Source organism: Triticum aestivum, chromosome 7A (genome assembly GCF_018294505.1).
Source record: "Triticum aestivum cultivar Chinese Spring chromosome 7A, IWGSC CS RefSeq v2.1, whole genome shotgun sequence".
Taxonomy (NCBI): domain Eukaryota; kingdom Viridiplantae; phylum Streptophyta; class Magnoliopsida; order Poales; family Poaceae; genus Triticum; species Triticum aestivum.
Genome location: NC_057812.1, coordinates 28,212,769 through 28,235,036, shown reverse-complemented (window position 1 = coordinate 28,235,036; position 22,268 = coordinate 28,212,769). Strand labels below are relative to the sequence as shown.

At 44.4% G+C, this 22,268-nt stretch overlaps 2 protein-coding genes and 1 pseudogene across 3 annotated transcripts; all 3 read left to right on the top strand.

The window, feature by feature from the left end:
* The first annotated feature begins 2,107 nt into the window (after positions 1-2,107).
* Positions 2,108-5,715, top strand: LOC123154842 (uncharacterized). Of its 2 annotated transcripts, none has more exons than XR_006477089.1 (12): positions 2,108-2,503; positions 2,847-2,911; positions 3,030-3,108; positions 3,276-3,294; positions 3,388-3,507; positions 4,264-4,333; positions 4,426-4,469; positions 4,643-4,684; positions 4,776-4,835; positions 4,937-5,044; positions 5,174-5,231; positions 5,321-5,715. XR_006477089.1 is itself a non-coding variant. In XM_044573467.1 (12 exons), exons 1-12 carry the CDS (start codon positions 2,202-2,204, stop codon positions 5,417-5,419), a joined length of 1,026 nt encoding a protein of 341 aa, XP_044429402.1. In that variant the 5' UTR covers positions 2,109-2,201; the 3' UTR covers positions 5,420-5,715. The 2 variants fall into 2 exon arrangements, 1 of the variants encoding a protein (XP_044429402.1); XM_044573467.1 differs by having other exon boundaries at positions 2,109-2,503; positions 4,937-5,004.
* A 5,575-nt stretch (positions 5,716-11,290) lies between these two features.
* LOC123154841 (uncharacterized) lies at positions 11,291-15,018 on the top strand. Its single transcript, XM_044573466.1, has 12 exons — positions 11,291-11,751; positions 12,101-12,165; positions 12,286-12,364; positions 12,533-12,551; positions 12,650-12,769; positions 13,515-13,584; positions 13,678-13,721; positions 13,909-13,950; positions 14,041-14,100; positions 14,209-14,276; positions 14,445-14,502; positions 14,591-15,018. Exons 1-12 carry the CDS (start codon positions 11,450-11,452, stop codon positions 14,699-14,701), a joined length of 1,038 nt encoding a protein of 345 aa, XP_044429401.1. The 5' UTR covers positions 11,291-11,449; the 3' UTR covers positions 14,702-15,018.
* A 4,385-nt stretch (positions 15,019-19,403) lies between these two features.
* LOC123152886 (uncharacterized) lies at positions 19,404-19,976 on the top strand (annotated as a pseudogene).
* Positions 19,977-22,268: the final 2,292 nt, after the last annotated feature.

Sequence of the window (22,268 nt, the reverse complement as noted above, 5' to 3'; positions counted from 1 at the left end):
CAGGGCTTCCGGAGGGCCGTGGATCGGTGGGGAGGAAGAGAGGGTCGAGGCGGAGCTCGCGAGCACAGCGAGGGGTCGAGGGGGAGACGGTGGCCGCGGCGTTACGGTGGCGCGGCTGCGGCTGCGCTCGGCGAGTGAGAGAGAGCAGAGGGGAGGAGGGGGTGCAGAGAGAGAGAGGGGCGGTCAGGGGGGGTGTCGTGGCTTCACCAGGGCGTCGAGGGGGAAGCGGCAAGCAGGAGGTGGCCGGGACGCGTGCCGGCGCGCTGCGGCCACACACCCTCGTGCCCACTGGCACGAGGTTGAGGATGACTGGCACATGGGCCTGGTGGGCTGGCTTCTCTGCTGGGCCAGGTAAGTAACAGGCACCCTCCTTCTCTGTTTCTATTTTAATTGTTGTTTTCTATTTATTTCAATCTGTTTTGATTTAGTTCAAGCACTAAACCATTTTTGTTTCTTCCAATAATTTTTGCAGGGACTGAAAGTAATATTCTAGAGCCCCTCACAAAATATCAGAATTATTGAAGCATTAAAAATATATATAACATATATTTGCTCCAACTCAAATACAATATGTGTTAATTCAAAAATCCAGAATGGCCTAGAAATATGTGCATCATTTTTGGCAGAGGTTTTCACCTTTAACAGAAATCATGAACATTTTCAGAGGGCATTTTGGGTTCATTGAAAGAGATTTTATTTTGACCCTAGTTGAATTGATTTAATGCTAGGGTTTGAGCATCCCCATTTCAATTTTAGGCAAAATTTAAACATGATGCAACACATGACTAGCTAGCTCAGAGCAAACCAGAAGCTAGGGATGTGACAGACATTCCACGTGTTGAGCTCACCTCTAGTTGCAACAGTGACACTGTTATAATCATCCTTGTAGTAGAGATGGTCGATGTCGTCTCCTTCGGTTGCAAGAATGTCGCCACCTACAATTTGCAAAAGTGTCGCTGTTGCTACTGCACCATGGGGAAACGAACATGAAGATGCCTCCTCGTCACAAGTCGCAACATGGGAGAGCCTTGGCACCAACCCTGGCTGGTAGCGCCGCGGCTGTTGCCATGGCAATGGATGCAGTAGCGGCGCCCTGCACATCGCCCTTTAGCTTGCATCACCAACGATTATTATGTGGGAAAACTTTGTTTTTGCCACTCTAGTTTTTGCCAACTTTGCTTGTGCCACTCTAGAATTTGACATTTCACTTTTGCCACTTTTAGCTTTTGACAATATATCACTTTTGCCATTTCATGGCAAAAGCAAAAACTTTAGAGTGCCAATTGTAATACATGTCAAAAGGTAAGAGTGGCAAAAGTGAGGTGTCAAATTCTAGAGTGGCATAAGCAAAATGGGCAAAAACTGGAGTGGCAAAAACAAAGTTGGCGGGCGCCATGGCCCACGTGGGCATGTGTCAGTCGGGAGAGGCAGTTGATGAGAGAGAGAAGTCGCTTGGTTGGTTTTTGACAGATTTGTTTTGACGAAAACTATTCAGAATCTTTTTTTTTAGAATTTTTTCATTTATATCACGAATGAGTACAAAGCAGTCCACCCTTACAAGCACACTAAAACACAAACACAAAAGACCATGAACATCTAGAGTACCCTAAGACAACCATAAAACAAGAAGATCTCCGGAGCCATGTGTCATTGTCCCTGAATCTTGAGAGAAGACCCCTGCAATAGAAGGATCTGCAACGAGTCGCAAACAGATCATCATTTTCGACCACGGTACAATTAGCTCCATGCTGGTTCCTCCTTTCTTGACACCAGCGTTGAGAGGGCATGGACACCAATCCAACACACCTACAACAGTCATCGCCATCTTTGGCTTTGAGTACCGCGAAAAGTGTCCCTTCCAAAAAGAAGAGAACTCGAGTCATCCGACCGGTCCAGCACCGCGGCCGGGCCATCCGCCCGGACAAAGCAGGATCTCCCACCAGCATCAGCACAGAGAAAGGAGAAGAACAGCAGCAACAAATCATACCAACAAGGAAGAAGAAAGGTCTTGGTCTCCCTGCATGCATCGTCCGAGGAAAAGTGTACACATACATACATACATACATACATACATACAGAAAGATAAAAAAAGTATAATAAGCTGGCTACGCAGTGAGCTTCACTCCCCTCGCGCCACCTACCTACTCAGCTATACCTACCTACCGTCCAGCTCTGCTCCGCCCGCGCCGCGCGGCGGAGCCATGGCCGCGGCGGCGCTCCGCTTCCCGCCGCTCCTCTCCCCGTACGCCACGCCTACCACCACAGCCGCCACCTGCACCCGGAGGACGGCGTCAGCCACCCTCAGGGTCGCCGCGCAGCCCGGATCCGCCCCCGCCTCTGCCTCCACCTCCACCTCCAACGGGCCGCCGGAGTTCTCGCCGCCGGACGGGTTCACGCCTCCGGTTCCCAGGCGCTTGGCTATCAAGGATGGGCAGCTCGGAAGCGTCGCCGGCGCGGCCCTCGCCGTGCCTTTCCGCCTCGGCACCGGCCTCTTCGTCCAAGGGTTCGTCTCCTCCAATCCTTCTCCAGATGGGACTGCTCACAAGATTCAAATCTGTTTCATTTCGCCCACCGAATTGGGCACCAGAGTGGAATCTGGGTGTATTCATCTCTTTCTACTTTGATTCTGATGCTGTCCAAATGAGCCGCTTCAGTAATTAGCAATGTGTAGTTTTTTTTTTGTCCATTTGAGATTGCTTAAAAAAAGAGTTAATTTGGTGTCAGTAATTCGAGAAAATTAGCTCAGCACCATCACGCGAATTGGAAATTCATGTACATTTTGAAGATAAAGCGTCACATTGAGCTGTATTCATATCTTGTGGTTGGTTTCTCATTGCGATGTGCAGATACTCGGTATCACTAGTCTCTGCTGACAAAATACCCGCAGACCAATATTCGCTGGAATTTCTAGGTGAATTTCTCTAATTCCCCATTTTTGCTAGCTGAGATCATTTTATTTTACTTGTTCAGTGTCTATTATTTTTCAATTTGAAGGAGTATTACGCAAATACATTTGTTTCTTATTTAAGGTCTAAAGGTGAGGGAGACCTCAAAGATAGATCAGTGCCGTCGACCAGAAAAACCTATTGAGATATACGAGTTTGAAGGGTATGGGCTTTCTTTCAATTGGGGTTCGTAACTTTACTATGATAAAATTGATGGTCCTGCATATTTACAGTTGGACCTGCTTTTTTGTATATCATGGCCTAATATTTTCTCTGCTTCTGATTTATTCTTTGCTTCAATTGTTGGTGTATGCTGGCTAAAACTTTCAGCTGTCCATTTTGTCGAAAGGTGAATATCGTTTTAGTTTACCATGTCTGCATCTTGTACCTGGCATTTTTCATGTATGGACAACCTTGGTGTTTTTGCCATGTAAAATTTCAGGTGAGAGAGATGGTAGCCGTCTTGGACCTTGATGTTTTATTTTATCCCTGTCCACAAAAGGGGCCAACATTTCGTCCAAAGGTTTTGGAGATGGGAGGAAAGAAACAGTTCCCTTACATGGTATGCAAGAATTCTTCACCAAATCTGTTGTTTCTTAGGTTATATGAGATTGCTACAAGTTCCAGTTTTACGTATCCTCATAACGTAATTTATGAATTATATTTGGTCAAACAAGCATGATTGCAGCAGAATCACCATTATATAATACCCCTTCCGTTCCAAAAATCCAATATGTAAGAAGTTCTTGGTTTGTGCTAAGTCAATCTTCTTCATGTTTGACCAAGTTTATGGACAAGTGCACTAAAATCCACAACACCAAATTAGTGTAATTGAATCCATTATGAAATATGTTTTTTTATAATATACTTACTTGGTGATGTACTGTTGTGAATGTTAATGTATTTTTCTATTACTTTGGTCAAACTTAATGAAGATCGACTTAGGACGAAGCTAGAACGTCTTAGATTTTGGAACAGACGGGATATTAATATTTCTGGACTTCTTGTTTCCTGGCAAGATGGGCTTTTGTTATATTGTTGCAATCTTATGCTGCGATGCAATGTGTTTTGTCATTCATTGGTAAACATACATCATATGTTATGTCCTCTGTTACAGTTTTCTGCTGCATGTGTTTTGCCATTCATTAGTAAGCAGACATGGGGTGTTTTGTCCTCTTGTTGTATTCTTCTGCTGCAAAGTCGTTTGCATTCATTAGTAAGACATAGGATGTTCTTCTATCTTGCCCAAAAAATGCTACGTAAAGAAAGCAAAATTAGTTCAATACTTATCTTCATTTAAGATAATCATATGTTGCAGGTGGATCCAAACACAGGAGTTGCCATGTATGAATCAGATGACATCATAAAATACCTTGCGGACACATACGGTTTGTATCCATCATTTATTTTATCAGACCTTGCTTCCCCTGTTCCTGACAGGGTCCTTCCTGTTAGCTCCTTCTCTGTCTTTGTTTTTCAGGTGATGGAACTATTCCAATTATGCTATCGCTTGGTCTATTTACGGTAAGTAACTCTAAAAGTATAGGCTATGTTCAGAAGGACATTACCTTTGACTTATAGGTGATCTTTATTTGCCATATGTTCATGATTTTGTTACTGTTAAATTAAGTATGATGGTTCATTATTAGTTAATAATCAGTTGTATAATTTCTGAAACTCCGCGGCTTATTTTGCAGACAATAACAGCAGGGCTTGCTATGATTTGGCGTATATGGAAGGTAGATTGTCAATAAATCATATAAGCATGTTTACTGTATGTAAGCTCTGAAAGTTTTTGCTCAAACCAGGGCTGACCCGTATTGTTTGCAGGGATCTTCATACACTGTTTCAAAGCTTCCACCCCAGCCGATAGAGATCTGGGCATACGAGGTCTAATTCTTCTCTCCTGCTATTCATAGCATCTAAGGTCATTATTTGCCTTTTGTTCTCGTATGGTTCCAGAACCTGACCAGCACATGTTTTGTCATCAGGGATCTCCTTTCTGTAAAATAGCACGAGAGGCCCTTGTTGAATTGGAGTTGCCACACTTGCTACACAGGTATTCGATAATGAAAACTTCACAACGCATCTGTAAATAGGTAGCTAAATGCTCTGCCATCATAACATCTACTATTTATATATGCCATAAGCGTAGTATCTTGTTGACATAATACATCTTTGTAGCATCAAACAACATTGGAATTAACTTCTCCTTTTTTTTGCTGCAGCTGTGCACGTGGCAGCCCCAAGCGACAGGAAATTTTCAAGAAACTTGACCTTTTCCAGGTCTGCAGCATTGTGATTTATGTTGTTGCTGCTAAAACTGTGCATTCGCATGGCCTAGTAGCGTTTGACATGTGTCATTGTCTTTGCAGGTGCCTTATATCGAGGATCCTAACACGGGGGTCAAAATGTTCGAAAGCTCTGAGATCGTAGAGTACCTAAAGGCAACATATTCACTCTATCCTCAGTAAACATGTCGCCCGAGATCTCTGAATTGTCCATATATAGTAAGGATTTATAATTTATTCTTTACAATAAAACACTGAGTCCAAATGCAGTGTACAAGTTGTGTTCATCCAGTTGCTATATATTGCTCTGCTTGGGGCTTGTATGGTAGATAAGGAAGAACCGGGCAAAGTGTATTGTCGAAGTTCCGTCGATTATCGCCCTTCAAGTATTGTGAAACTGTGTGGAGATGAAACTTTGTAGCACGGGAAACATGTCGGGTTTATGAAGCAAAGATGTACATATATACTGTCTGTTATCATGTGTCTTTGTTGGATAGCCTGGGAAAAAAATTGTGTGTAATCATATATGCAAATAAGGTAGTGTGTGAAAGCAGAAATACTTGGAAGACATGCGGTTCATAAATTACAAAGAACAATGTCAAATGTCTATTGGAATGGGGGAAATGAAAAGATAAACGTACATGATGATATGAGTTGGTAATATTTATGTCCAATATTATATAGATCAATGCACAAAACGGGCATGACTTCACATTCTGATCAAAAGTACTCCCTCCGTCCCATAATGTCTTACATATGGGACGGAGGGAGTATTTGGCAAACAAAAATGTCAAGTGCCAAATACTTTTGATTAAAAAACTTTGTGTTACCCGCAAAAAAAAAAGGTTTGTGTTTTTTTTCTACTTTTGAGGCACAAAAAATACAAGGACGTGAAATGTCAAGTGCCAAATACTCTTGATTAAAAAACTTTGTGTTACCCGCAAAAAAAAAGGTTTTTATTTTTTGCTACTTTTGAGGCACAAAAAATACAAGGACGTGACTAGCCAGCAAAACGTTTACTAACTTGTGCGCCAGAGCAAACACCCTGAAAATGAAGTAGTCTGCGATTATGTTTCCCTCCTCTACCAATATATGAATACACACGGGTTCGGTTGGCGTGAATCGGATGGTGAGGAGACTACATCCGGTGGGCTACCATCATAGCATCTCCCGATTCGAGCAACCACGGCTCGCCATCACAACATCCATGCTCGCTATCGCAGCATCCGCCTATCACCGTCCTAGCATGCTGTCGTGCCGGTCACAACATTTTGTTTCTCTAGGTGTAGCAACCGACCTTACGATTCTAGCAAGTGACATCACCGGTTGTCTTCGCAGCATGTCGCCGTGCTAGTCGCAGCGATTTACATTGACAGTTGTAGCAAACGACGATGACAGTTGCAGCATAACTTATCATGGAGGGTTGCAAGATGTCGTGCCAGTTGCAACATTTTGCGTCTCCGGTTATACCAATGACCTTGCCGGTTCCAGCAAATGACGTCACCGGTTCAAGCAAATGGCCTCGCCGGTAACAGCAATTGACCTTGCTGGTCTCAGCAATCAACGCCGCCGCCGGTCCTAGTATTATGCCTTGCCGGTCACAGTCCCCACCGGGTCGCCCAACACGGCCGCGCGCCGACTCCAACATCACCATGCGCTGGTTCCAGCACGGGCGAGTGCTTGTTGTAGCAATCGGCATTGGCTGCACATCTTTTCCAGCACCGGCAGGCGGCGCGACCAATGTTGGCCGCAACTATTACGTCACCGGTCGAAGCACACGGCCCATAGGTTCCAACAGTGGTTATCGACGGTTGTATAGCTCTCGTCACCGTCGGTTGTATCATGTCATGGGCACCATCGCAGCTCGTGGGTTCATCCTTTGCAGCTCGTCACCGCAACGCCCCGCTCGCATTTGCAGCCGGTTTGATGTGCGCCCCGCCTTCATGCTCGTAGCTACGGCCAGCAGCGACGTCGGATGGAAGAAGGAAAGGGTGTTGCACGCGAGAGAGAAGAAATGGGCGAGAGACAAAAAAAACAGGAGAGAAACGAGTGTCTCACGGCTTCCACAAAGAGATCGGGACGAAGGAGGGGATATAATCATGTGGCTGCGTGCGTTAACAAGAACCCACAGATGGGACACGATCGAATGACTCGCGGGCGATTGCGGGAGGCCTGGCCGGTCTCCTGATTTGAATTACTAGCCTTTTTTCAGAAAATAATATAGGGCAATTTAGGGAGATTGCTAGACTTAATTACTATTGAAGAATACCCACAAAAAACTATTGAATAGTGTTGTTAACTTAACCTAGTGACCCATTAAAACACTTAATCGTGTTCTGTAGTGGTACAACCGCTGCATAGCATGAGTTATTTTTTTAACGAACGGTTCATGTAGGTTCTTCGTGCCTCCAATGCTGTAGTTGTGCAATGGTGGATGCACATGCTTCGAGATTCACAAATTACCCTTAATAATTAATTTAAAATGATAGAGCAATGAGTAGTACCTTCCACACCTCCAAAAATAAACCTGGCGAACAGTGGTCCTCATGAGTTTTGTACTTGGGTCATACTTACCACATGCTTTCATTTATTTTTCAGGTTTCTTTGATGTTGGGCTCTATATATAGCCTCCCATATTTAGTGGTCGTTGTTTACATGGTCTGCTTAGATCTCTGATTGCTTACTTGAAAAACATAATGCAACTTTTATTTATCAAACACCACCTATTAAGCTAGGCATTACTCATAGCATGGCCGAATCGAATAGAACTTATTCATCGATTAACTTATCAGGCCGATTAATTGACTAGTTAGACTATTAATTAGTTGCCATGCCGATTAATCCATGTTAGCCCATTAACGGGTAGGCAAACAAAGCCCAAAATTTTGGCTTGTAACCCCTTACAGCCCCATCCCGCTCCTTAATAGATAGGATTAATATTTTTACCTCCCCTCTATGCTTTTCATATGTGTATGAAAACATGTTTTGGTATACTACATAGCTGGGAGCATGAGAGTATAGTATAATACATAAAAGAAAATCTAGATATATGTTGGCAAGTTCCTATTCAATCTACCAATTAATGGTCGACCGATTAATCCAGTTAATAGGCCAATTCACCGATTAATCGATACTCCTAAACCGACCGAACAGCTACCAGTTAACGATTTCTTAAACATTGCATGTGAGTACTTCGAATCAATACCTAAAATCAAGTTAATTAGATGGCTGTATATGTATCTTATATCATTTCCGGAAACTTTCTGAGCACATTTGTCCTTTGTCAGGTTGTCGTAGGCCCCTCGATTCATGCTGCCGACTCCAGACTCCATAGCATCAACATATATAAAATTAGTATATAAGCTGGACCATGAGTCATGAAAGTTTATAACTCAAATTAATCTGATCCAGAGCTGGGATCATGAATGAGGTTATAGCGCACTAAGTCATCTCTAATAGAACCCTAAAATAATCCGTAACTCCTAAAGAAAACTTCTTTTGGGGAAGTTATACCCTAGCTAACAGAAGCCATATAGTTATAACTCTTGACAAATTTCCGGAGTTAAACCTCAAAAGATTCCTTTTCTGCTCAATATGAGTAAAAGACACGATTCTCCTCCAATCTCCCGTGTTCTCCTCTCACTAGAAAAAATGGCCCAAACGCTAGTGAGCCACCCAATTGACCGCCCTCACCCCGACGCTATAAATCCCTGCCCCTTGCCCAAACTCTAAGTCATCCCTGCCACCACACATTTCACTAAATCAGTCAGAATTAGACCCTAAATAGCTGCTACCGCTCAATTGGCCATTGTCGTCATCCGAGTCGTCGTTGTCGCCCGATTCACCATCGTTGCCGTCCCAAATCGCCATAGAGAGGAGGTTACCTATGCACTAGTACACATACTCGTTCTAGCACCTCCCAGCCATCGCCGTGCCGGTCGATTTGTCGAGCTTGGATGATGATGAGGAGGTATAGGAAAAGGTGGCGAAGAGCGAGGCATAAGGGGCTGATGCCAAGGACGAGGATGAGCCAGACGTGGAGGAAGAGTATGTCACCGCGACCACATCCACATCCTCTTGTGGGAGGAGGTAGAGCATGAGTACGAGAAGGACATCGTGGAGAAGGAGAAGCATCGGGCGGTGGAAGGAGGCTGCCCGGCTCTCCGCCGACACGTAGGTGATGGAGGTTCAGCTCGCCCGTGAGCGCTCCATCACCAATGAGCGGGAGGTGCTTAGCCGTGACTCAATATTTCTTAGCCATGACGGATCGAGAGCAGGACGCTCTCTTCGTCGAGATCGGCACCAATGACTACGTTGATGCACCGGTGCCATGGCGTGACACCCACAATAGCGAGGCGTCGCGCTCCGGCAAGCCGTCGGTGATCAATCTCGAATCCGAAGAGGATTAGTGTGTTTTAGTTTTTAATTTAGTTTGGTTTAGCTCTAAGTAAGCTTTATCAAGTTTAATTTTGGATTACGATGTATATTTATGAAGTATTATGTATAATTAAGCACTATCTGTTCTTTAAGCTAGTTTCTATTTGAGTTCCGTATGAGATGTTTGTGCGCAATTTCGTTTTTGAGTAGTTAAGTTTGATGGTTTGCTTAGCTCCACAAAAAAGATTAACTCCTGAAAATTGAAGAGTTAAATTTTGGGAGTTTTATTTGTGATGCCCTAACATGTGAGGAAGTGGAGTTTGGTTTCTGTTCTGAAACTATAAGAACCAATGCATCACAACATTTGATCCACATGTGCTATTTAGAGGGTCCACGCCCCATGTTTAAAAAAAGGTTCACGCCCCAAGTATTCCTTACTTAGTGGCGATTCTACCCAACACATTATGCTATATTACTATGCTTGTTTACCATCAATACTGATTGGAGAGTCGCTAACAAAATAAATACAAGGAATGCATGAAGTTAATTATAATATGCTATTCCCGCAATAAAAAACCATTTAGGTAGGTAAGTCAAGCTTAGTTAATTACCATCAAAGAAAGTGTTGTTAACATAATCTAGTGTATTTTTTAAAATCTAGTGTTCTGTAGCAGTATAATGGTTGCATAGAGTAAGTTATTTTTTAACAAATGGCCAAGGATCATGCTAGCTATAGAGCAGTGGACACACATGCTTGGAGACTCACAAATCACCCTTAATAATTAGTTTAAAGTTTGAGAGGAATGAGTTGCATCTTCCACACCTCAAAATACAACCCTAACTAACTGTAGTGCTCATAAGTTGTGTACCTTTGGTATCATACTTGCTACATGCTTTCATTTTCTTGTCATGTTTCTTGGTGTGTGCTAGGCTCTATATATAACCTCTCATATTTGGTAGTTGATGTTTGCAAGATCCACTTAAATCTCTGATTGCTTACTCGGAAATTGGAATGCAACTTTTATCGACCACATATCATCTATTAAGCTAGGGTGAAATTGTTGTTTCGTCATGGCATCGACGTAGATATTAGAGGAAACTAACCTGCTCACACACTACCTTCAGTCCCATGACTGATATCTTCAATGGGTTTTCAATACCTTGAAGCAGGAGGGCCATACATATACTTTATTTTCATAGGATTGGTTCTCACACATGCGAAGTCTTGTAATCAATACCTGAAATTAAGTTAATTAACTGGCTTTTCTGCACAACCAAAAGGGGCTAGCCGGGATGAAGAGATGGCATCGAGCTTGCTCAACGTGCGCCAATGCCAAAGAAGATGTGCCGATGTACCAAGAACTAAGCGATAGACAAGTTTTAATACTTAGCCTTAGCCTTCTTGCAAAAAAGAAAAAAGAAATAGTAGCCAGCCGGGCAAAAGTATCAACCGGTTGATCCATATCATAGCAATCAAGGTGTAGTGTCAACAAAATGTGCATAATGTTGAATTGGATCATTTCAAGATGAGTTTGTCGAGATATTTTGTTTCTGAAAAAAAATCCTAATTTCATATTATTAAAAAAATAAAAGATGCAATTAAATAAAGGAAAATAACACTACGTCTCACAATATAAAATTGTCTTTCGACGTATAGGAGTACAAGACAAGGAGGCGAGCTACCCAGTGAGCCAGCGGAAGTTCGTGGAGGGATATCTTTCTCCCGTTCGAGCAGCTCCCTCAGCTACACTCCACGCCCCTCCCTGTCCACTCGCGCCAGCGGCAGCCTCCGTCTCCCGCTCCGCTCGCATCGCCCCGCGCGCGCGGGTAAATTAAATGGCCACGGCGGCGCTCCGCTTCCCGCCGTTCCTCTCCTCGCGCGCGGTGCCTACCACCACCGCCGCCACCTGCACGCGGAAGACGGCGTCAGCCACCCTCAGGGTCGCCGCGCAGCCCGAATCCGCCCCCGTCTCTGCCCCCGCCTCCACCTCCGAAGAACGGCCGGAGTTCTCGCCGCCGGCAGGGTTCGCGCCTCCGGTGCCCAAGCGCTTCGCGGTCAAGGATGGCCAGCTCGCCAGCGTCGCCGGCGCGGCCCTCGCCCTGCCTTTCCGCCTCGGCACCGGCCTCTTCGTCCTAGGGTGGGTTCGTCTCCTCCAATCAATCCTCCCCCAGTTGGGCTAATAAAGATGCAAATCTGTTTCGTTTCACCCGCCAAATTGAGCACCACAGTGGAATCTCGGTGTATTCATCTGTCTCTGCTTCGATGTTATCCAAATGAGCTGCTGCTTCAGTAATTAGCACTGTGTAGTTTACTTTGATGTCAATTAATTAGCAATGCTTGGTTACTTTGGTGTCAATGATTCGAGAACATTAGCTCAGCGCCGTCGCGCAAAGAAGTGTGAATTGGTTTTGAAGATTACGTCTCACATTGAGCTGTATTCATGTCTTGTGGTTGGTTTCTCATTTGTGCGATCCTGTGATGTGCAGATACTCGGTATCACTAGTCTCCGCGGATAAAATACCCTCAGACCAATACTCTCTGGAATTTCTAGGTGAGTTTCTCTAATTCCCCATTTTTGCTAGCTAGGATCATTTTATTTTACTTGTTCGGTGCCTATTGTTTTTCAATTTAAAGGAGTAATGCACAAATACATTTGTTCCTTATTTATAAGGTCTAAAGGTTAAGGAGACCTCAAAGATAGATCAGTGCCGTCGACCAGAAAAACCTATTGAGATGTACGAGTTTGAAGGGTACGAGCTTTCTTTCAGTTGGGATTCATATCTTTCCTATGAAAAAATAACACTCCCTGCGTATTTATAATTGGGCCTACTTTTTTATATATACCAAGGGCTAATATTTTCCTCTGCTTCTGATTTTCTTTGTTTCAATTGTTGGCGTATTCTGGCTAAAACTTTCAGCTGTCCATTTTGTCGAAAGGTGAATGTCCTTTTAGTTTGCTGCATCTGCATTGTGTAGCTGTCATTTTCGATGTTTGCAAAATCTTGGCGTTTATGGTTGCCATGTAAAATTTTCAGGTGAGAGAGATGGTATCCGTCTTGGACCTTGATGTTTTATTTTACCCCTGTCCTCAAAAGGGGCCAACATTTCGTCCCAAGGTTTTAGAGATGGGTGGGAAAAAACAGTTCCCTTACATGGTATGCAAGAATTCCTCACCAGTTCTATGTTTTGTTAGGTTATATGTGATCGCTGCCATTTCCAATTTTACATATCTTTCTAATGTAGTTTCTGAATTATGTTTGACAAACAAGCATGATCCCAGCAGAATCACCAATAACTAATACTCACTATGTTCCAAAATGTAAGAAGTTCTTGGTTTATTCTAAGTCAATCTTCTTCATGTTTGACCAATTTTATAGAGAATTGTACTAAGATCTACATTCTACAACATCAAATTAGTATCACTAAATCCATTATGAAATATGTTTATATATTATACTCACTTGGTGTTGTACTGTTGTGAATGTTGATGTATTTTTCTATAAATTTTGTGGAACTTGATACAGATTGACTTAGGACAAAGATAGAACTTCTTAGATTTTGTAACAGAGGGGGTATTAATATTTCTGAACTTCTTGTTTCCTGGCAAGATGGGGTTTTTGTCATATTGTTGCAGTCTTATGCTGCAATGCAATGTGTTTTGTGATTCATTAGTAAACAGACATCTTATGATTTGCCATACTGTTGCAGTTCTCTGCTGCAATGTGTTTTTGCCATTAATTGGTAAGAAGACATCGGGTGTTTTGTCATGTTGTTGCAGTCTTCTGCTTGCAATGTGTTTTGCAGTTATTAGTCAAAATCGTTAGTTCTTCTATGTTGCCTAAAAAGAATGCTATGTGAAAGCAAAATTATATCTTCATTTAAGATAATCATATGTTGTAGGTGGATCCAAACACCGGAGTTGCCATGTATGAATCAGATGCCATTATAAAATACCTTGCGGACACATACGGTTTGTATCTCATCATTTATTTTACCAGACCTTGCTTCCCCTGTTCCTGACAGGGTCCTTCCTATTGGCTCCTTCCCTGTGTTTGTCTTTCAGGTGATGGAACTGTCCCGATTATGCTATCACTTGGTCTATTTACGGTAAGTAACTAAGTATTCCATAATCCAAAAGTATAGGCTATGTTCAGAAGCACATTACCTTTGATTTATATGCGATCTTTATTTGTCATATGTTCATGATTTTGTTACCGTTTGACTTGAGTATGACGGTTCATTATTAGTAGTAATCAGCTGTGCAAAAGTTGATGCTTTGTGGCTTATTTTGTAGACAATAACTGCAGGGCTTGCTATGATTTGGCGTGTATGGAAGGTAGATTGCCAGTAAACCATATAAGCATGTATACAGTGTGTGACCTCTGAAAGTGTTTGCTCAAATCAGGCTGACCCATTTTGTTTGCAGGGATCTTCCTACACTGTTTCAAAGCTTCCACCCCAGCCGATAGAGATCTGGGCATACGAGGTCTAATTCTTCTCTTCTGCCTATCCATAGCATCTGGGGTCATTATTTTCTTGTCGTTCTCGTGTGCTACCAGTTCCAGAACCTGACCAGTACATGTTTTATCATCAGGGATCTCCTTTCTGTAAATTAGCACGAGAGGCCCTTGTTGAATTGGAGTTGCCACACTTGCTACACAGGTACTCGACACTGGAAACTTCACAACGCATCTGTAAATAGATAGCTAAATGCTCTGCCATCATAACATCTACTACTTATGTATGGCATAAGTGCAGTCTCTTGTTGACACAATACATCTTTGTAGCATCAAACAATACTGGAATTAACTTTACTATTTTTTGATGCAGCTGTGCTCGTGGCAGCCCCAAGCGACAGGAAATTTTCAAGAAACATGGCATTTTCCAGGTCTGGAACCTTGTGATTCATGCTGATGCTAAACCTTTGCATTCGCATGGCCTAGTAGTGTGTGACATTTCTCGTATTGTCATTGCAGGCGCCTTATATTGAGGATCCTAACACGGGGGTGAAGATGTTCGAAAGCGCTGAGATCATAGAGTACCTAAGGGCAACATATTCCCTGTATCCTCAGTACCAAAATCTCTGAAGTGTCGATATATAGTATGAGTTTAGAATAAATTCTTTACAATAAACCGCTGAGTCGCAAATGCAATGTAACAGTTGTATTCATCCACTTGCTATAGATGGCGACTTGGGGTTATATGGTAGAGAAGGAAGAAACGGGCCAAGTATTCTCGAGTACCGTCAATTGTCACCCTTGAGATTTTTTATGGTGGTGCGAAACCATGTGGAGATGAAATTTTGTAGCATGGGGAACATGTTGGATTTATGATGCAAAGGAAGACATATGTAATGTGTAAAATCATACATATGCAAATAAGGTAGTATTCCCTCCGTTTTAAATATTGTTTATAAATATAAGACCTTTCAGAGATTTCAATACAAACTACATATAGATGTATATAGATGCATTTTAGAGTGTAGATTCACACATTTTTTGCTTCGTATGTAGTCTATATTGGAATCTCTAAAAGGTCTTATATTTAGGAACGAAGGGAGTAGAAATTAGAAATACTTATTTCTTTGCAGAGAGAAACTAGAAATACTTCTTTTGTAGAGAAACTAGAAATACTTCTTTTGTAGAGAAACTAGAAATACTTTGAAGAGATGAGCTCCATAAATTACAGTGAAAAATGCTGAATGTTTTATTGGAAAAAGGGAAATAGAGGTTAGGCAATACTCGAGCCCAACATTATACTGTGAAGTTGTAATCTAATAACAAGTAAGATCAACAAATAATTGGGGGGTGACATGACAAAATTATCAACAAATAATTTGAACTGCCAAAACGTCATATATTTAGGAACAGCGGGAGTATATGGTAACACAAGATAAAACTAGTTGCACAAATGCGCGAGCCCTATGGCCACACTGCAAATTATTAATTTGACAAGTATGATAGTTTTGCACTATGTACAACTTACTACTCGCTAACTCCGCCTATGTTGTCTCAACATAGCCAGTCCCAAGCCGGGGTAAAGGAGGAGGGTTGTGATAGGCTTGGCGAGCCAACTTTAAAACTCAGCCACTCTTATGGAGATGAAATCCAAAAGATTTTCGTTGGGGCGTAACCCTCTCAGCGACGCGCTACATCGGAACCTGGGTGTGGTGGAAAATGGGCAAGGGTCGGGCCGTCACCCCCAAGGGGGCGCGCTGTATCTTGATCCAGATACGGTGGCAAGTGAGCGAGGATCGGGTCGTCGCATCCTTAGTGGCGCGCTACATCGGCGCCCGGATGTAGTGGAAAATGAGCAAGGGTCTTCGCATTTGACTCGACGAGTGCGAAGGGTAAGGAAGCTAGCTGAGCCTAGGAGGATTCGCTTAGGTAGCTAGAACGTAGGGTCTCTGACAGGGAAGCTTCGGGAGCTAGTTGATGCAGCAGTGAGGAGAGGTGTTGATATCCTTTGCGTCCAAGAAACCAAATGGAGAGGACAGAAGGCGAAGGAGGTGGAGGATACCGGCTTCAAGTTGTGGTACACGGAGACGGCTGCAAACAGAAATTGCGTAGGCATCTTGATCAATAAGAGCCTCAAGTATGGAGTGGTAGACGTCAAGAGACGTGGGGACCGGATTAACCTGGTCAAGCTGGTAGTTGAGGACTTGGTTCTCAATGTTATCAGCGCGTATGCCCCGCAAGTAGGCCACAGTGAGAACACCAATAGGGAGTTCTGAGAAGGCATGGAAGACGTGGTTAAGAGCGTACCGATTGATGAGAAGCTCTTCATAGGAGGAGACCTCAATGGCCACGTGGGTACATCTAACACATGTTTTGAAGGGGCTTTGGCTATGGCATCAGGAATCAAGAAGGAGAAGATGTCTTAAGCTTTGCTCTAGCCTACAACATGATTGTAGCTAACACCCTCTTTAGAAAGAGAGAATCACATCTGGTGAATTTTAATAGTGGCCAACACTCTAGCCAGATTGATTTCATTCTCTCGAGAAGAGAAGATAGGCGTGCGTGCCTAGACTGTAAGGTGATACCTGGAGAGAGTGTTGTACCCCAGCATAAGCTGGTGGTTGCTGACTTCCGCTTTTGGATTCGTGTCCAGCGGGATAAGCGTGCCAAAGTCGCTAGAACGAAGTGGCGGAAGCTCAAGGGGGAGGTAGCTCAGGCGTTCAAGGAGAGGGTCATTAAGGAGGGCCCTTGGGAGGAAGGAGGGGATGCGGACAATGTGTGGATGAAGATGGCGACTTGCATTCGTAAGGTGGCCTCGGAGGAGTTTGGAGTGTCCAGGGGAAGGAGAAGCGAAGATAAGGATACCTGGTGGTGGAATGATGATGTCCAGAAGGCGATTAAAGAGAAAAAAGATTCCTTCAGACGCCTATACATGGATAAGAGTGCAGACAACATAGAGAAGTACAAGATGGCGAAGAAGGTCGCAAAGCGAGTTGTTGGTGAAGTAAGGGGTCGGGCTTATGGGGACCTCTACCAATGGTTAGGCACGAAGGAAGGCGAAAGGGACATCTATAAGATGGCCAAGATCCGAGAGAGGAAGACGAGGAATATTGGCCAAGTCAAATGCATCAAGGACGAAGCAGACCAACTCTTTGTGAAGGACGAGGAGATTAAGCATAGATGGTGGGAGTACTTCGACAAGTTGTTCAATGGGGAGAATGAGAGTTCTACCATTGAACTGGATGACTCCTTTGATGAGACCAACATGCGTTTTGTGCGGTGAATCCAGGAGTCTGAGGTCAAGGAGGCTTTAAAAAGGATGAAAGGAGGCAAGGCGATGGGCCCTGATTGTATCCCATTGAGGTGTGGAAAGGTCTCAGGGACATAGCGATAGTATGGCTAACCAATCTTTTCAACCTCATTTTTCGAGCAAACAAGATGTTAGAAGAATGGAGACGGAGTATATTAGTACCAATATTTAAGAACAAGGGGGATGTTTAGAGTTGTACTAATAACCGTGGAATTAAGCTGATGAGCCATACAATGAAGCTATGGGAGAGAGTCATTGAGCACCACTTAAGAAGAATGACCAGCGTGACCAAAACTTAGTTTGGTTTCATGCCTGGGAGGTCGACCATGGAAGTCATTTTCTTGGTACGACAACTTATGGAGAGATATAGGGAGCAAAAGAAGGACTTGCATATGGTGTTCATTGACTTGGAGAAGGCCTATGATAAGATACCGCGTAATGTCATGTGGTGGGCCTTGGAGAAACACAAAGTCCCAGCAAAGTACATTACCCTCATTAAGGACATGTACGATAATGTTGTGACAAGTGTTCGAACAAGTGATGTCGATACTGATGACTTCCCAATTAAGATAGGACTGCATCAAGGGTCAGCTTTGAGCCCTTATCTTTTTGCATTGGTGATGGATGAGGTCACAAGGGATATACAAGGAGATATCCCATGGTGTATACTCTTTGCGGATGATGTGGTGCTAGTTGACGATAGTCGGACGGGGATAAATAGGAAGTTAGAGTTATGGAGACAAACCTTGGAATCGAAAGGGTTTAGGCTTAGTAGAACTAAAACCAAGTACATGATGTGCGGTTTCAGTACTACTAGATATGAGGAGGAGGAGGTTAGCCTTGATGGCCTGGCGGTACCTTAGAAGGACACCTTTTGGTATTTGGGGTCAATGCTGCAAGAGGATGGGGGTATTGATGAAGATGTGAACCACCGAATCAAAGCCGGATGGATGAAGTGGCGCCAGGCTTCTGGCATTCTCTGTGACAAGAGAGTGCCACAAAAGCTAAATGGCAAGTTCTACAGGACGGTGGTTCGACTTGCAATGTTGTATGGCGCTGAGTGTTGGCCGACTAAAATGCGACATGTTCAACAGTTAGGTGTGGCGGAGATGCGTATGTTGAGATGAATGTGTGGCCACACGAGGAAGGATCGAGTCCGGAATGCTGATATACGAGATAGAGTTGGGGTAGCACCAATTAAAGAGAAGCTTGTCCAACATCGTCTGAGATGGTTTAGGCATATTCAGCGCAGGCCTCCAAAAGCTCCAGTGCATAGCGGGCGGCTAAAGCGTGCAGAGAAGGTCAGGAGAGGGCGGGGTAGACCGAATTTGACATGGAAGGAGTCCATTAAGAGAGACCTGAAGGATTGGAGTATCACCAAAGAGCTAGCTGTGGACAGGGGTGCGTGAACCTTGCTATCCATGTGCCAGAGCCATGAGTTGGTTGCGAGATCTTATGAGTTTCACCTCTAGCCTACCCCAACTTGTTTGGGACTAAAGGCTTTGTTGTTGTTGTTGTTGTTGTTGTTGTTGTTGTTGTTGTTGTACAACTTACTACTCGCTCCGTCTCGAATTACTTGTTGCAGAAATGGATGTATTTAGATGTATTTTTAGCTCTAGATACACCAATTTCTATCCTTTTCCGTGACAAGAAATTCAGGACGAAGGAAGTATATATAAAATCAAGTCTAAGAATGATCATCCAGATATTGTGACAGACCACGGACAAATCCTGGCACATGCTACACGGATGATAGATTTTGCGTCATAAGTAATAATCCAATTAGCAATATAGCTCATGAGTTGTACCTGTTATTTGGTGTCATACTTGTGGCATGCTTCCCAAGTTTCTTCAGCGGTATTGAGCTCAATATATACCCTCTCATATTTCACCATATTCACTCATGTTTGCACTATCCAGCCCTCTGCTTATTTAGCCAGGAATTTAAAATTCAAGTTCCCGTACCAACCATCACATTGATGATCTGGGTATCATATCTAGAATATAATTTTTGTTATGTGATGTGACTGCAAGTTGAGATATTAGATGGAACTGAGATATCTAGGCAGTCGCGACCCACCAAAAGTCCTGTTGCCTAGGTTTCTTGCCCCCAGGCTGGATGTTTTTGAGGGCCAACCCAACCGTTTTATTATGTTTAACATGCTGGACAGTGTACCTGGGTGGACAGCCACCATTGCTCTGTGCAATGATGACTTATACGCCCAAGGGTTTCAAAAACACTTTATAGGCGGTGGAACCACTTCAAAATGTTCAATCCTATTGTGCCAAGGTCCACCAAATTGCCCACTGGCCACTATTACCTGGAGCTACTACCTCGGTACGCAAAGGGCACCGCAAGATCACATGAAGAGCTGTACAACCTAGTTCCCTTGGGTAAAGTTGCCATCAGACGCGCATTTAGGACTTTGGCGTACGTCACACCACGCGAGTGGCGGACCTTAGATCTGTGTTGTCACCTTAATAGTAATGTTCTGCGAAGGGCAGTGCTTTGATAAGCTCAACACAAGACTCAAGAATCAGTGGGATAGTCCTGGAGCAATCTACATGCTCCATGATATGGACAGACTGTGTTAAACACACACATCCATAAAAAAAAACTTTACATTACACTGCATTATGTGTGATCCTAGTATCTTTTTAATCGAAAATCCAGTGTGTGTATAAACTAAATTTGAAGCCTTTTTTTAGAAGTATTTAATCATTTCCATGACATCCAAGTCGCGGAGAAATAAAAATTTGGCTAGTAAGGAGTTGGTCACTACTTGGCTGCCCCCTAGTTCAAAAAACAGATCGGGTGCCCATCGTTTGTGAGTCTTAAGAGCATCTTCAGCCGTTCGCCCCCCTCCCCCCAGGTGGCTTGAAAAATTGTCGTCTGGGGGCGAACCGGCGCTAAAATCGGCTTAGGGAGGATTGGGTTCCCACCGCCGCCCCCAGGCACCAATATCGGCCAATTTCGGCGCAAATTTGCCCACTTTTCAGCCCACTTTCGGCGCAAAATTGATCCGCTATCGGCGTAAATCGGCCCATATTCGTCATGCCTGGCCGCAAATTCAAGAGAAGATATTTTTTATCACATAGTTCATCATAGAAAATCAATAGAAATCAAATGGTTCAACAAATAGTTCAGTATAAATTATATAGTTCAACAAATAAAAACTCATATTTCATCACACGTCGAGCTAGGCGTTGCCCTTGAGCCTCCATAGTTGCTCCACCGGATCCTGCTGCAGTTGTTGATGCACCAGTGGGTCTCGGATCTCCTGACGCATATTGAGGAAGGCCGTCTAGGTTGCCGGTAGGTGGTGATCAACTTGGGTAAGAGGACCCTGTCTGTAATATGGTTCAGTGTCAAACACTGGCTCTTCCTGCTTGCTCTCGATGATTATGTTGTGCAAGATTACACAACAAGTCATGATCTCCCACATTTGATTTTTTGACCAGGTCTGTGCGGGGTATCGGACAACAGCAAATCGAGATTGGAGCACATCAAATGCTCGCTTGACATCCTTGGCATCCTTCATGCAAGCCTCCTGAACCTTCGCAAAGTGAGAGTACTTGCCTCCTGGCACAGGGTTTGAGATAGTCTTCACAAATATGGACCATCTCTGATAGATGACATCTGCTAGGTAGTATCCCTTGCTGTAGTGTCGCCCATTGACCTCGAAGTTCACCGGAGGAGAATGACATTCAACAAGCTTAGCAAAGACAGGGGAGCACTGCAGTATGTTGATGTCGTTGTGAGTTCCTGGTATACCAAAGAAGGAGTGACAAATCCATAGGTCGTGTGTGGCCACTGCCTCAAGTACCACACTGCAACCGCCTTTGGCGCCTTTGTACATCCCCTGCCAAGCAAATGGACAGTTTTTCCATTTCCAATGCATGCAATCGATGCTTCCAAGCATCCCAAGAAATTCTCTTGCTGCATTCTGTGCTAGGATCCGAGCAGTGTCTTCAGCATTGGGTGATCGCAAGTATTGCGGTCCAAACACTACCACCACTGCCCTGCATAACTTGAAGAAATATTCAATGGTCGTGGACTCGGTCATGCGCCCATAGTCTTTGAGTGAATCACCGGGAGCTCCGCATGCAAGCATCCTTATAGATGTCGTGCATTTTCTGGAGTGAGGTGAATCCCAATGTGCTAGTGCAATCCTTCTTGCACTTGAAGTAGCTGTCAAACTCCCGGATTGAATTCACAATCCTGAGGAAGAGCTTTCGGCTCATCCGATAACGGCGCCGAAATACTTTGTCGCCGTGTAGTGGAGCGTCGGCGAAGTAGTCGGAGTAGAGCAAGCAATAGCCTTCCAGTCGATGCCAGTTCTTTGCCTTCAGCCGGCCCGGCGCCGAGCCACCTCACCGTGGCTTTGCATTGCTCGCGAGCAGGCCGGCCAGGGCGGCAAGGACCATGAGATGCTCTTCGTCCTGGACGTCAGCATCGGCTTCCTCCTCCAGCAGCGCCGCGAGTGCTTCCTCGTCGTCCGAGTCCATCGCCGAGCGGACAAATCGCCGAACACCCGGCGGGCGTGGTAGGCGCACAGCCGCCGGTATCCCGCCCTGCACGGCCGGAGCGCCGGAAAGCTCGCCCACGAACGGGGTTGAGGATGCTACGGCGGAACCCTCTCTTTTCCAGCGGGTGAATGGCCTATCTAGCGGATGTGGGGGGTGGTCGGCGCCGGGATCGGCAAGGCGGCAGGAGGGCATGCGCGCTGTGGGGGGGGGGCGAATCTGGGCGTGCAAAGATGCGTTTACGCTTGACAGTGGTGGCCCAGACGCTCTTTTCCCTTCTGCCGGAGCCCAAGTGCGCTGGGTTCGGCCTGGGATCACCGGGCCCAAAAACGGGCCGAGCCGGCGGATTTCGGCATCTTG

Excerpts from the sequence above, each read along its gene's own strand:
- LOC123154841 (XM_044573466.1), top strand. The coding sequence starts at position 11,450 with ATGGCCACGGCGGCGCTCCGCTTCCCGCCGTTCCTCTCCTCGCGCGCG. Across the intron at positions 12,166-12,285 it reads ATACTCTCTGGAATTTCTAG|GTCTAAAGGTTAAGGAGACC; the intron begins GTGAGTTTCTCT and ends CTTATTTATAAG. Across the intron at positions 13,722-13,908 it reads TATCACTTGGTCTATTTACG|ACAATAACTGCAGGGCTTGC; the intron begins GTAAGTAACTAA and ends CTTATTTTGTAG.
- LOC123154842 (XM_044573467.1), top strand. The coding sequence starts at position 2,202 with ATGGCCGCGGCGGCGCTCCGCTTCCCGCCGCTCCTCTCCCCGTACGCC. Across the intron at positions 2,912-3,029 it reads ATATTCGCTGGAATTTCTAG|GTCTAAAGGTGAGGGAGACC; the intron begins GTGAATTTCTCT and ends TTCTTATTTAAG. Across the intron at positions 3,508-4,263 it reads AGAAACAGTTCCCTTACATG|GTGGATCCAAACACAGGAGT; the intron begins GTATGCAAGAAT and ends CATATGTTGCAG.